The sequence below is a fragment of the Dermacentor albipictus genome, chromosome 3 (assembly GCF_038994185.2).
Source record: "Dermacentor albipictus isolate Rhodes 1998 colony chromosome 3, USDA_Dalb.pri_finalv2, whole genome shotgun sequence".
NCBI classification, from domain to species: domain Eukaryota; kingdom Metazoa; phylum Arthropoda; class Arachnida; order Ixodida; family Ixodidae; genus Dermacentor; species Dermacentor albipictus.
In genome coordinates this window covers 74420576-74435858 of record NC_091823.1, presented here as the reverse complement: position 1 = coordinate 74435858, position 15283 = coordinate 74420576, and the positions used below count along the sequence as shown (strand labels likewise).

At 47.2% G+C, this 15283-nt stretch overlaps 1 protein-coding gene across 1 annotated transcript in view; it reads left to right on the top strand.

Moving 5' to 3' along the window:
* The first annotated feature begins 6000 nt into the window (after window positions 1-6000).
* The window catches only part of RhoGAP102A (Rho GTPase activating protein at 102A), a 49772-nt gene continuing 40489 nt past the window's right edge, over window positions 6001-15283 (top strand). The window contains exon 1 of the mRNA XM_065430092.2: window positions 6001-6847. Coding sequence (XP_065286164.1) covers window positions 6811-6847 — 37 coding nt within the window. The 5' untranslated portion in view covers window positions 6001-6810. The remainder of the gene's footprint in view (window positions 6848-15283) is intronic.

Here is a 15283-nt window from a genome sequence, read left to right as displayed (position 1 = left end):
AAAGGGGACGCTCATAGCAACCATCCATCCATCCATCCATACATCCATACATCCAACCATCCGAAGCTGGTGAGGTGAATCTCCCACTGCTAATAGAAAACAATTTGGAGCCTGTGATGTGACACAGAGGTACCGGCGCCGAGGTTTCGGCATGAAATTCGAGCAAACACAAACATCTCTCTCTCTCTCTATTTTTCTCTCTCTCTCTTCACGGTATAGTAGTCCAAAACCCTTTTTGCCATGTGAATAGAAATATATCTTGAAAGATGTTCTTTAGTGTCCTAAACTTGACCGTAGCTGACATCATGACAGTTAATGTTATTATTCTTATTCTAAACAGTGAAATCTTCGAATCTAATCTAACTCAATTGTGGGGAGGAACGCCCCTTTTATTTACGCCAGTGTGCGTTATGCGACGTAGGAAGGAAGGACATAAGTGTGAACTTAGAGCTTTTGTTATTAATCCTGAAGTCTGAGCCTGAGCAATCGCTTGAGCTACGAGCCCATCGTTGAAGTTATCGTTGGGTCGGTCAGGGCAAAGGCCCACACAGTGAAGATGCTTTCTGTCGCGTTACGTGAACGCCGTCTGCCACAAGTGATGGAGATTTGTGTCCAACTGAAACGGCGCAGTATAAGCAGCGGCCAAAACATTTGCGGGAGAAGCGGTTAGCCGGTGCAGTTTACACAAATTGTTCCGGATACTAAAATATTATAGCGAACATCCTTTTTTAATTTTAACTTGAATTCCCTTACCGGTCACCCTGTCACCCTACCAGCTTCGCCACAGATTCATTCATTCATTCTACAGCACTATACTGGCCGTGATGGCGCAGAGAACACGGCATTGTGCACGAAATTCGATTCCTAGTCACAACGGCCGCATTCTGTCAGGTAAGGAACCTACTCAAACACGCTCTTTTACTCACAATTGGGCGCACGATAAACAACCGCAGCCGATCAAAACTAACCCGTGGTCCAGAACGACAGCGTCTGTATAGCCGTGGTGTAGGCTTGTGGCGCCAAACCCGATCAAACTAACTTTACTTAATCGAAGCTCCAGGCTTTGCTATCAAGCACTGAAGCTATGGAAAGAAGCCAACCCCGTATCCCTAATAGGTTAGTAGCGTCAAACGCTCTCAAGCTACTTCACCAAGACGAACGTGTTGGGCTTTACCACTAAGCACTAAAGCTATGAAAAATAGCCAGCCCCGTAGCCCCATTGAGTTACACCCACGGTCGAGGCGTCTTGACACACCTCTCCCATTCCTCTCACGTCGGCTTGGATTAGCAGGCCAAAGACGCGCATTCAATGCAAATATGTCTACCTTTATAAGGTTAAATATTTCTCATTCCTTCTCTCCACAATCAACTGAGATGTTGAGCCAAAGGTGATGCAACGCAGCAACTACGGAAGCAGGGTGAGGTTCACACTAGTGCAGTATGTCAGCTAAGCCACTCCACTAACGAGCAGCGAGCACAAGCCAAGTGCTAGTGGTAGACGTAACGAATAGCCTGTCCTGTAGACACAGGTTTCGCAAGTATTTGCGCGTGTCGCTTCACTTTTTTTTTCTAAGCTTCCGTTTCTATTTTCTGCGCAACGCTGCATCGCGTTTGTGAATTGAAAAATACAAGATTTTATCGCACAGAATTCACATGTTCACCGTCGCTCTGCCTTCTCAGTCCCTAAGACCAACCACCACAGAAGTTCTGGAACAAAGGAGGCCGCCGGAAGATTAAATTTTCTTACGAACATCGCACGCACGGCGAAGCATTGAGCATGCCTTTCATGGTACGAGTACTTGGCGTTGGTTGCAGGTAGAACTTGCATTTGCGTGGTTCCCCGTCTCTGTAAGCTTTTGCTGTCGGAGCACTTTCAGATATAGCTCAGCCAACAGCGCGTCCGAATTTGTTTACCTGAATATTTTCTGTTACTGCTTTTTTACCATACTGTATGTTTTCTTTATACGGACAGTGAACGCTATGGCGTGTTTGCCGCGACCAAGTGAGACAACGAGACAAAGGCTACCCAGAAAGGACAAGCCTATAGCTGCTTGACGTGCAAAGAAAGTTTTACTAATTTTGAGCATGATATAATACACACAGTTTGCGGCGAAATCTTCCTGTTTTGAACCGTGCTACAGTATAGTTGTATCTTAATATATGCTGATGGGCTAGTTGGTGAGCCATGATACTGAAGTATCGTCAGCGATAGCAAAGTATTACAATGTTACACGAAGTGAGGCTCGTTGTCTTATCGGCAGTACATAGTACAGTAAACATTCGCTTACTAACTAAACACGCATGGTGTCGCGCGTCCACAGCACGCATGAACAGTGTTCACTTGATGACCGCGAGCACTTTCGGTCAGGAGAGCGCGCCTGCTTGTCCCAAGGCGAACATTCTGTGCTGCCGCTTCCTTTGCCATTTACCGCGTTCCGCCTCCGAAGCTAAGCAGGTCACGTGACCTTCAATACTTACCGCGTGGTTCGTGCATGCGTCATCGCACTCAAGAGAGCACGAAACGCCTGGAGTTTCCGCATAATTGCTATATAGCGATAAAAGAATGGGTAGGGAACTCCGTGAGGCTATTCTTGCTTTGCGGGTGCCTATTGACAATGCTCCCAAAGTGGTGACTGCTCTTATAAAGCGTACAGCATCGCCGCCTCCTACAAAGCTCACACCCGGATGAAAGTACACCTTACACCAATCTCTGGCCGTGCTGCAATCGCTAGTCCCCTTCTCTTTTGGTCTCTGTATGTTTACACAACTAATAATAATGATGATGATGATGATGATGATGAGAAGGAGGGGGAGGAGGAGGATTATGCTGGTGGCGGTGGTGATGATGATGATGATGATGCATCGATTTTTTTGCCTTTCAAGCGAATCCTGCTCTGTCTGAACTTTGTGAATTTTATGTTCTCTAATTATAATTGGCGAAGTAGTTTTTACTATCACATGCATTTGAGTGTGGAACACACACGCGCGCACATCGCTGGGCCGGTTTCAATGAAATTTGTTGCGTTTGAGAGACAAAAGGTAAATTCTAGCAACCGTGGAAAGCAATAGTTTCATTCAGAACACTCTTAATTTCTACGTAAGCCATAATTTTAAGAAAAATGAACATGAAGTTCACAAATCCGTAAATGTGGACCAAAAACCGATATTGCAGTTCTGCAATCTGCATCTGTTAGCGCATCTAAAGCCGACAAATCTCATATGCGAGTTAACTGCTTACGGTAAAGTGTCACAATGCTGGCAAGTGTTCTGCAATACTTCTACCTACAAATTAGTGGCATACTAGAGAGCGGTGAATAAAGTGTTCTGTTTTCTTTTAACCATTTCAAAGGTTACTCGAATTACGTCACTACGGAGGAAGTACTTGGCCAGGCGGACATCATTAGGGGCAAAAAACGATAGCAATACGATAGCAAATTAATCGGATTAGTTAACTTCCCAGTTACCAGCGTTAGGGCAAATGTTCATATTGGAAAGTTAAAGAAAATTGTTCTAAAAGCTTAAGTTCACGTTTCTACATTTCAAAATGTCCATGCAAACCGACACCATTGGCAAAAAATTATTCAATTTACTTTATTATGCAAGCGGCACCGCAATTAATGTACTCGGACGTGCTTTCCTCGCTTTTCTTTTTCTATTTTGCCATGACATGAGGTTTCCAGGATGGCCTTGATTTCTGTTGCCGCATTCCTGCAATGTTGTTTGTTCGCGCGTCTTGCTGTTCCTTTCCTTTTTCTTTCTTGCGATTTCTTTATTCCATGCTACATATTTATGCGTAACATATCATATATTGCTTGTGCTACCTACATCTGCTCTACGTTTCGTATCTTCTTTTATAGCCTCGCACTGCAACATCACGTAGGCGCTGCGGGCAACACCAAAAAAATAAAAATAAAAATAAATAAATAAATAAATAAATAATGGCAGCTCACTGCCCAACCAATGTGCGACGCAAAAGCGGGGCGTAAAATAAACTTACCGTCACACTTGTTATTACGATTGGCGTTCTGTGCGACTAACAATTAAATGCACAGACACTTCGGCAGGAGGATTGAGACAAACCGCTTTATCGTGCCAAAACTTGATTTTATACTCCGCCATACTACGTTGCGCGGGGGGGGGGGGGGGGGGGTTGCAATGCGAACCGCGCTTCGCAGACATTGCGTGCGTAATCAGGTAAACTTAACGAGTAATTTGACGCCAGTTATTTCGATGTACATGGCCGTTTCGAAGTGTACAGGCATGAAACTATAGAGATTTATGGCGACTCCCCTTTTTCAACATTCCATTATAAACACATGTCGTAAAGTTCGTAACTAAATAGCTAATGATTTAATCAGTTTATTTAGTGTATGAATAGCTTTGATTGTACTTGCACATGACGCCCGCCTAGGCAGGTAATTAATCTGCAGTGACTCAATTCGAGTAACTTTTGTGAAATTTCTCTTTTCCGAGTGTTTGAAGTAGAATAAAAAAAAACATCGCATATTATACATCAATTTTGTCCGCTTCATATGTTTTATTAGGTGCTATTTACAGAGTACTGATTTCGCTATTTATTATTGAGTTGAGTCAGCTTGGCAAGCAATTTCTTTTTGCAATATTCAATGTTTACAAAAAAAAAATTACGGCTAAATAATATATTCTGCTTCCTACAATCACTAGACTTTTTTTTATTTTTTGCGCAAACCTAATCAAATTCGGCGCAGTAGATGACTAGCAAAACAAATCTCCATTCCCATGTGTTTATAGACAGGCGCTCCCGAAGTAAAGCCATTCTCAATTCAGCTATGGCTTTTAAAACACAATACATTCTGGGAATATCACGAGCACCGTGCTGTCCCTATACCAGCCAACAAGCGCACGAACACAACTTTAAATGCACAGGCTTGCTCGTCGATAAGGTAAGCAAGTAGCGTCTTTTGACTAACTTTGCGGCCGCTGCAGAAGACATGGTAGAGCTTTTCTTCTGGACGTCGCATCAAAAAATACGTTAGGAATATGCGCCAGCGTTTACCCCGTGTAGAGCAGCATAGGACTTCCGTATCACATCGGCCGAAGCCGAACTGCCGCACTTACATTCAGGTGGTTTGCATGAAGCCGCATGTTGGTTTGTGACACTGTCGCTTGACTAATACAGTTTGAACATACAGTAAAAGTGTAAAGGTAATACATATGGTCGTCGAAGATTGCCATCAGGTCCTCCAAATTGGCGCTGTTCTCGCTTGGACTAGCCTTCAATGAGACTCGTCTTCAATCTTGCTGCAAGCGAAGGTCGGCGACCGTGCATGTATACTACGGTAAGTACACATGGAGCAAATGTCAGCAGCGCTTTGGCAGCCAACAGCCCTACGAAGTGTCGGCACCAAAGACAGCTTCGAGCACAGTTTATCGTGGTAACGCAAATCACTGCAGTGTAGTATGAAGTTCGAACCGAAACAATGGCCCTGCATTTGGATTGTTGTATAGATGCACGAATGGCGAAACCAAGCGCGTGCGGCGAGTAAGATATTCAGTGAATAACTGCTCCATTGCGACAGTGTCGAGGAGTCGCAAACACAACAGCGATCTGCGTTAGCGTCCCTTCAGACAAAGGTTGTAGAAGGACCGAAAGTTGAGCTAGTTTGTAGGTATTCGTGTTAGAGAGAAGAAAAGAGTTAGGCGTGCAGACACAAGAAGAGGGAACGCCGTTTGTGTTGCCCGTTTCCCTTTCCTCGTGTCCGCCCTCTGCACGTCTGTTCTAACACGTCCCTTGAACAATCGCTGTTCCATCAGGTAGACCGATGATGGAGTGTCCCCGGCTCTTTGCCTCGGAGCGTCTGTCCGCACACTTACGATGCTCACCGACACAACCGCCCAGGCCGAGCGTAGTCGCCGCAGCGTATATACCGTGCCCGTGCCAGCGGCTGGTGCCACCAGCTGATCACCGCACCCGTGGGGGCTCGGCACGGTGTCGGCGCTGGCGCGGCGTCGGCAGCCCGGGGCTGCTCGGGGAGCATGGCGGGGCCGCAGTCGCCCGCAAGAAGAGCAAGAAAGAAAGCGATCGCTCCCGGCGGTGCCGAAAGGAAGAGCGCGGAGTAAGCACACACCGGGCCGGCCCGCGCCGGCGTTTATTTTTAACCAGTTACGTCGGCGGAGCCCGGCTATTCTGGAACGGTCCCGCGCGAGGTCCTCCGGGATCTGCCCGCGCGCCGCGGTCTCCCCTCCGCCATGTCACCGTGCTTGCGACCGCTCGTGCAAATTTGAATCCACCGAGCGCCGCACCACGCACGACGCCATCCGTGTCGACGACAAGCGCCTCAAGCCACGCCACGCCTGCGGCGTCCGTGCGTCGCCACCGTTTCGGCCAGCGTCCACGCCCGCTGCATGCGGCAGTTGCGTCTTCTGCGGCGGCGGCGGCGTCTGCACGACGAACGCCTTTCTGGATCGCACTGCGCCGATCGCAGTGCAACGTTGCTCGCTGCAGCCGGACGAGTCGACGCTGGTCCGCTTACAAGCCGGCGCTGCGCCCTCAGCCGAAGTGGCGCCGTGGGACATCGGATATGTCTCCGTTCCTTGAGACGAGACCTCGACGCCGCTCGCCGTGACTGCGACGAGTAGCAAAACGCGCGGCATCGGATGTTGCGGTGCGCCGCCAAATCGAGTGCCCCGTGGTGAGCTATAGTACATAGAGTGCGGCGTGCCCGGTGCTTCCTTCTGCGGCGCTGATTATGCGGGACACGCGGCCACAGCGACGACGCCGAGTGTTGACCGACAGTTGTTCGCCTCGACGTTCGGCGTCCGAGTGCATGCATGGGAGCCACTAGCGAAGAAGACGCTTACGGCGAAGGTGAGAGAGGCGTTCGGGGCTTTTGTGTGCGTTTTTCGTTCGCACGCAGGGTTGGTTCTCATTCAGAAGACGTGCGCTGTACGATTGTGCTACGACTTCCTGACCGTGAGTCGGTGGCTGATGCGCAATTCGTAAAGGGCTGAATCCTGCTTGCGGCGCGGACCCACGATGTTCGTGATGTACAGTATAATTTCGCAGTAAATGAGAGATTCGCTCGTGCAACCACTGTGGTTTGCAGCACGTGTTCGCAGCCTTATTTGGGGGGTTTGTGTACTGTCTTGTGATTCATTTGAAGCCCATCAAGCGGCGTGCAGACTTCGTTGAAGGTGTGCCGAGTCTGCGCTCAGCTGCGGCTGGTACCCTTGGTTGCAGTCGCTTGCATCGTATGTTTCAGAAATGCGGCCATGCGTTCGTGTTGTCGTTATAGTTCGTCGGTGGTGAATATTAAAACGATCGCGCGATTCTTCTTATAGTCTACGGTGCAGTCAGATTGCTCGTCAAACTATTTGTAGATGCTCAGCGCTTGCGCCAAATCGACAAACTGTGTCGGCCACCTATAGCATATAAATAAATAAATAAATAAATAAATAAATAAATAAATAAATAAATAAATAAATAAATAAATAAATAAATCTTGTTAATTGACAAATTTATGTATGCAATCTTTTCGAAAGAAATCTTTTCAACGACGTTGCTGATGTTATCAATGTGTGGTTCTCCAATGGCGGAAGTTGCGTCTTTTATTGCCGGCCACATCGCGAGATCGAAATAGCAGGCTGTGTTTTATTTGGGTAGCTCTCACTCTCGACTCTTTGCCTATTTATTCCCCTCTCGGACTGACTGTGGGCGCACGAATGCGTTATTCTTATAGCCACGCCGGCACTCTGTTTAACAACTGCAGCGTCCACACAAACGGAACGGCGCTGATGCGAGCGCACCCTATAATGCTGAAGATTAGGTCACCGAACTCGACGTCCGCTCCTACGACTGCACGTTAGAATCGTCGACATCTCTTACAATGAGATCAGAGCCTGGCGATTTAAACTGTGCTGGAGTATCGAGAAACTGCGATTATAGCTCCCACTCTGCAGGGTCATTAGTGGCGAATTTCGAATGTGAAAAGTTTTTTACAGCGAAGCTGTTTATTGCTAAGTTCTGGCGGATCTCGACTCCGTGGACATAGACCAACAATTTTTCATACGTGGGCCGATCCCGAAGGTAGTGCAGTGCGGGACCGACCCGCGGCGGAGGTGAAGCAGGCTTTAAAACGATACAGAATAAAAATCCAAGATTATTGCGAAAGCACCTAGATTGCATTCCTAAGACATGATTGATCTTGTATGTAGTCATTACTGGGGTTATTTTTGAGCGGATGGCTTAATTTTTGACGCTCTGCGAGCGGCTACCGGTTCACACGCCACGCGCTCCTGACAAAAGGCCGGTGGATCTGACGTCACACCTACCTTGAGTAGCCACGGGCGAACTGACCAGCCGCACGCAGTTTTGTTTTCCCTGCGTGGCGCCGTGCACAATGCTAAGTTCTAGCGCGAGTGATGGCATGAGCGAAGGTTATGACTCCGACTTAGATGAGCGGCCTACTGAACGACCGGCAACGACCGGAACGAACGGCATTCCGGTGACACTCCATCAGGGTGGAGACAACCGCGGCGTCTACTACGGCGTTGGCCACGCGAATCGCGGACGCCCTAGTAGACGCTTTTGGCGGACGCCGTAGGGACGCGTTGCCGGCGCTCGTGTGTCTTGTGTGCGGTTTGGCACTACTTTACTGGCCTTCCCGCAGCTCCGCTGGTCTCCGGTGTTTGCGATAGCAGAGCCACGAATATTCTCCTTCTCTTTTCAAACGCGCCTCTGACGTCTTGTTGCCTGGGCGTCTTCGAAAAAACCAATGCATTGAAAAATGGCTGTGGCTTAGCTAAGGTTAAGCCCAGGATGCGAAGCATACTAGCCTTTATTTTAGTTGTTGAACCACTGTTTAGCCTGGTGAACTGCTGTTGCTTGGCTATATTTGGTTCGGCTAGACGAAGAAACAACTCATGCGTTACTCTGCTTCGCCTTCAAGAGTGGAACGCGACAGCGTTCCCGTCGACCCGCCAGCGACTACGCGCCCCGCATTGGACGCGGTGAGCGTCGAGCAACGCAGCGTTCGGCGCGGCAACGAAATGTGTGCCTGAGCAAGCGACGCACGCCTGAGCCTTAGAAACAGCTCGTTTCTAAGGCAACACCGCATTCACTAGAGGCGCTTTTGTACCGCTTTGGAGCATCGTACTCGTGGCTCAGTGGTAGCGTCTCCGTCTCACACTCCGGAGACCCTGGTTCGATTCCCACCCAGCCCATCTTGCGAGAGTTGAGCGACGCCGCGAGCGACGGCGCGAGTTGGAGCCCCGTTTCTACTCTGTCGTGACGTCACGGTGTCACGTGGTATGGCATGGGGTCAAAGGTCATTGAAGGCGACACCGCCGCGCCTGAGGAGCTGGGTTGAGCTCTCGTAATATGCTTCGCATAAAAACAGACGGCACGGCGTCAGGCTTGAGGCGCTGCCTCTTCAAAGACACCCCGAGGCTTTGCGATCGCTCGCAATGGGCGGGAAGCAGTGAGGCAGGCAAGCGTGACGCGATATCCGGTTTTGCCGGAGCCTGCAGAGGACGCCGTTAGGTGCGGCGATTTGAGGAATATTAATTAAAATAATTACTTTTCGCTCATTTCTGCTCAGAAAGAGTGTTTTGGTCACTCTCGGTGCGATAGCTGTCATAGGAGCCAGAAATTTCGACGACAAATTTTTTTATTCCGTATCCTTTTAAGCGCTCCCCCTACGTGGGGCGATCCCGGAAATAGCGCAATACCGCGCCGACCCGCGGCGGAGGTGCAGTTCGCCATTAAGGGGCCCACATACACAGCTTCGCTGGTTATCCTTTTTCACAGAGTGGAAATGCACTGAGTTTTTTTTTTTTGCTAGCCTTTAAAACCTCTTATGCCGTCAGCGTTTGCGCAGGCTAATGAGCTTCACCGCTGTCAAGATGTACCTGAGCGATATTGTATTCCATCATTATCGCAATGCGAGCGCCGCGCGACGGGTTAAAAGAAAGATTCAGCTCGCGACCATACAAGATAACGAAAAAAAAACTACTGCTATCAGTGTCCAATGCGCCCAATTTCATCAGATGTGTTGCATTTAAAGAAAAACGCTAAACGCTACTGACTATTGGAGCAGAGTTGTAATTTGGGCTAACAGCAGTTCTACAAAAGTTGCTGAAAGTCCCAATATTAAAAAGAACTGATGCATCAAGTTTACACATTCGTAATTCAGCGATAATAAGAAATGGTATCAGAATTCTGGTAATAATGCTCAAATATGATTCTCAGATATCTACGTAATCTGCAAAACTCATATGTCTAATTTGTTCGCTTCAACAGATGCAGTTTACAAATACTACGTCTGTTTTCGGTGCAGTGTTGCGGTTTTGTAAACTTTCTGCTTCAATTTTATTTAAGCGTGCCAAGTTTTGAGAATTCCTGTAAAAAAGCTACCGTGAGGTCCTAGGTTAATATTTCAGATTCTTTTTTAAATGTGAAACGCTTCTTTCAAATCGGTTCAGCGGTTGTCTCATTAAAACATGTCTGTGGTTCACGTGTATTTCAATATGGAAATCGGAGATAGCCTCGAAATAAGCTTATAACAGAAACACAGCAAATTCTGATACAAGAAACGCGTCTTCGTTTCTTTCCTTTTTTTTGCTTTTTGTGAATGCGTGCGCGTGTGTGTCCTTAGTTTCGGTTCCCTGTCCTTATTACTACATGGGCGAAACTTCTTTTTTTTTTTCCTAAAGACGATCTCAACAGTAACACGTTAAATGCGAAAACCTTTGCGTTCGCGAAGGTATAGCAATGGTCCCAACATATGTTCGTCGTGAATCATGCAGTACAGAAATAGAGTATCGGCAAAAACTTACATTGGCTTTACGGCAGTATGTCCAGAATGGTTTACATATGTGATTTGCCTGGTTTAGTTATACCTCCTTTCTGAAGAGTAGGCAGGCGTTGTGTCCCTTCTGGTGGCAGTTGCCAGGCTGGTCCTGTATTCCCTTTTCCTCTGTTTCAAGTGTGTAAACTTTTTCAAATTAAGTATCAATCAATCAATCAATCAATCCTTACTTTAGTTGCCCAGGAACAACCGGAGGTCTAAATACTGGTGTACAGAAAAACAAGAACACAAAAAGGTAAAACAACTGAACGAAAGTTATGGAATAAAAAGAAAACAAAATAGACAAATGAAACTGGATAAACAGGTACATAATAATCAACAATCCAACAAAAACACAAACTTGAGAGACACGATATATGTACGGAAGGAGAGAGAAACAACGGGAAGTCAGGATAGTAGGGCAGCTAGAAAGAAGGCTCAAGAGGAAGTGCGATGCTTGGAACAAAAAGGAGACAACACCTTTTGAAAGATATCAAAATGGAGAAAATGACAGTTGTAAAGATTTTGCACTCCATGGAAATTCTAGCGTGCTCTGGTAGAGGCAGGAACTTGGAAGAGCCTATGTTCCATTGTAGTCTTCTGCGGAACCCGCACTGAAGCAGCGGCTAGTATATAGACCCGAGCATGCATTAATTCCCTGGATTGGGAAGAATTGCGGATAAGAGTTAATGGAGAGTATCTTAGTAACTTGCGATTCACGGATGATATTGCCTTGCTTAGTAACTCAGGGGACCAACTGCAATGCATGCTCACTGACCTGGAGAGGCAAAGCAGAAGAGTGGGTCTAAAAATGAATCTGCAGAAAACTAAAGTAATGTTTAACAGTCTCGGAAGAGAACAGCAGTTTACGATAGGTAGTGAGGCACTGGAAGTGGTAAGGGCAGGTAGGGCAGGTAGTGACCGCGGACCCGCATCATGAGACTGAAATAATCAGAAGAATAAGAATGGGCTGGGGTGCGTTTGGCAGGCATTCTCAGATCATGAACAGCAGGTTGCCATTATCCCTCAAGAGAAAAGTGTATAACAGCTGTGTCTTACCAGTACTCACGTACGGGGCAGAAACCTGGAGGCTTACGAAAAGGGTTCTAGTTAAATTGAGGACGACGCAACGAGCTATGGAAAGAAGAATGATGGGTAGCTCGCTTTTAATAAACTGCAGCTTACATCCCCCGCGGGAAGCTGCTACCAGCAAAAGTGGCTGAAGCTTGTGGGTGTAGTTGGATTGCCTATAGGTACGTCACGTCTGAAGTGGTACACATCGCGACACATTAGCTTAGACCAGATTAACATTACATTTTATGAAATAGCAAACGGGTCGTTTGTATCCGGAGCAGATATTTCGTACGCCGGAAAGAGAGTAAGCTATGGAATCTGACTGGCAATACTCCAAGCTCCCGCGACGAGCTTAGCGCGATGGATCATGGAAACATCCTGCTTGGGGTATTCAGTAGCTTGTGGTAAAAGAAAACTTATTCGAAAAAGAATAAATGAAACTTCACTTGCCAACTTTCGTATTTAGACATTCTTTTTTTTTCGGTTCAAACGAAGAGGTTGGTTCGGAAAAATCTGTGGGACGTTATACTGACGTCGTTGGTGCCACGGCTTGGCAACGATATTGAAAGAAGGGAAGATCTAATAATAATTTACTCCGCTAGTCAGTCATCCTTTTAAAGCAAGTAGCTTTTTTTAAGGCTCTTCCGGCCGTCCTCGTTGGTCGGCGGCTGGTGGCCAGAGGTTGGTGGTCGGAGGCTGCTAGTCGGAGGTTCGAGCAAAGGGCGTCGACCACTTTTACCGAGGGGAGGGGGAAGGGGAGTGGCGGAAGAAGGGGGAAAGGGGGCACGCACTTGACTGGGGGCACCGAGGATGAGAAGGTCCCCCTGACTGCGCCAGTTGCACCGACGCAAAAGGTGCGGGTCGCGTTCGTTGTCGAATGCCACCTCTCACAGCTCTGATATACGGGTGTGCTGTCTACCTACACTGTCGCTAGAGCTGTGCTGGTTAACGGCGCTGTTCTCTACGGAATTACGCAATCAAACCACAAACGCCACCGAACCAACTTCAGTACAACAAACGTACGCCTCTAAGCGTATCATTCCTTTATTAGAGCGATTAGCTTTCGGCGATTAGCGTTTGGCTGTTCGCTTCCATTGACACTCATCGTTGATGTTTTCTGAAGAAATGGCTGTTTTTAAGCATAGTAAGGACAAAAAGAGTTCCTAGCGGTGTCTTTCCAGCCCCGTCTGGTCTGGCGATATCTTTTACCGTCTCTTTAAAATTATACGCGTACCGCCACCGTCGAACTTCACCTAAACACAGTTCGAGCACGTTTTTGATTCTCCTGTGGAGCGTGCTGTAGATTTCTGGTTGGTAGGCCTTGGATGCGTTAGCTTATTGCGTCTTCCTTCCAACGCATTCAATATTTTCTTCTCACAGCGTATGTTTTCCTTTTCTTTTACTTTTATTTAAGTTTCTATAGATGTCCTTATTCTGAAGGTTAACTATGACGGCAGCTGTACACAATTCTGTGAACGGAGCAGAAACTGCCGCTCATCAGTGCCTACGATACCACACCTTATGCATTACTTGTGTGGGATGGCCTCTTCGACCAAATCGGCGTCAACTGCTATTCGACGAGCTCTGAAATACGCGATTTTGTCTTCGGCGCTATAAAAAAATCACTGTCGAGAAAAAAAAAAATAAGTGACAGATATCACACAGGACCGAATCGCCCTTCTATTGGGCCGAAGTTTTATCAGTTGATTTCAGCGGACGCCTTCAAGCATATGCGTCGAAAGACGATGCACGAGCCGACCACTGGACTCGTTTTACTCACGATAAGTACACAAACGAAGATACTCACTGTGTACGGCTGCAGCTATGCGCGACGAGACGGGCACCTTTGCGACCTCCCACACCCACGCTTTGCCAAGCAGGCCCGAATTGGCGTCGCTCATTGTGGCTTAGTACACCGACGAGCCTATAGATCGTGAACTTATGGATTGCATCGGGCACGCACAGGTGGGCCCGTTGATTGTACCGTTGATAAAGGGCGTTTCTTTTTTTTTTTTAATCCGGGAAAGCTATAGCGAACTTCGACTGCCAGCGAATGTCATCTGCGCGCGGTGCCTAACCACGTGCATACCCGCGCATGCCATCAGCACAAGCGCGAAAGCTGCACTTCACCCTGTGTAACGCGAACTGTCAGACTGAGTGCGGCGCACTTATCGACTAGCGCCGTGATGAAATTTGCTGCACTCGGGAGACACTCTGTGATCACGAAGCACAAGCCGCGAGAGTTACATGGGGGCGGAGCTTCTCCACGCGTCTTGCTGCGTCAAGTACAGTCCGGCATTGTTTGACGGCGCTTTCAGTTTCTTGAAGCCGACAGTGTACTCGAGCCCCACGTGCGACGGTTTCGCATTTGGCCGAGAAAAGAGAAGAGAAAAGCGATAAGCTAAATAAGACACAATGCGGCGTATTTTATGTGTTAATTTAGTGTAAGCGCTGTAGTAACTAAGTAACTGACTGTATACTAACTAAGTGTTTCGCAACATAAGCGCTGTAGAAACTAACAGCTTAAGCCAACAGAAATTAGACTTTGGAACTAGTTTTCGGGCCGCTGTTACAATATGGTGCTTCGACTCCGCACCTTAACCTTCGTTTCTATACAGATGGTCGTCTGCAATTATAGTGCCTGCTGGCGGCGGCATGCTTTGCAGGTAATCGGACAGACGGACGCACAAGAGACGAGTGTTCCGCGGGTGGTCATTTGGTCGCTCGTTCAAGGAAATAAAAAAAAGATCGCGGTTTCAGTTTTGGGGGCTTTACCTCTTGTTGTTTTTGTTAATTTCGTTGGATGGTCAACGCAAAATTACAATGGACATTGCACTACACTAGAAAAATCTAGCATTGATGAAAAGTAAGCGCTATGAGAAAAGGTAAATATGAAGGTTACACGTGAACGACAACAGGAGAAAAGAAAACGATTAGATGCTCGTGAATTGAAAGAGAAATATAAGAATAAAAAAATAAATTCTGACTTGAATCAATAAGGAAATCGTCGATCCTGGAAGGCGAAGCAAACATGTCGGTCGTTGAATCCGAGAGTCGAAGCTGCAAAAGATGAGAGAACAGTAATTTGTCTTTCTAATACTTAAATTTTAATGCGTAAGCATTCTTTAGAGAGTAGCCCAGCAAAATCTGTCTGTCACACGAGTAGTGTAATGGCTTGCAGCTGCACATCCGTAATTTGCGAAGACGTTTAATCGTTATAATAGTGTAACTGTAGGTGATTGGTAGCATTATAATGACAAGGGACAATTTAAACCCCCCAAAAAAATTTCGGCAGAGAGGTGGTGGTGGTAGCAACTTTATTTTAGCAGGAAGGGGAGGAGGGAGGCCAAGCAGAGGAAACCGTTCTCGTCAGGCCGCCTTGA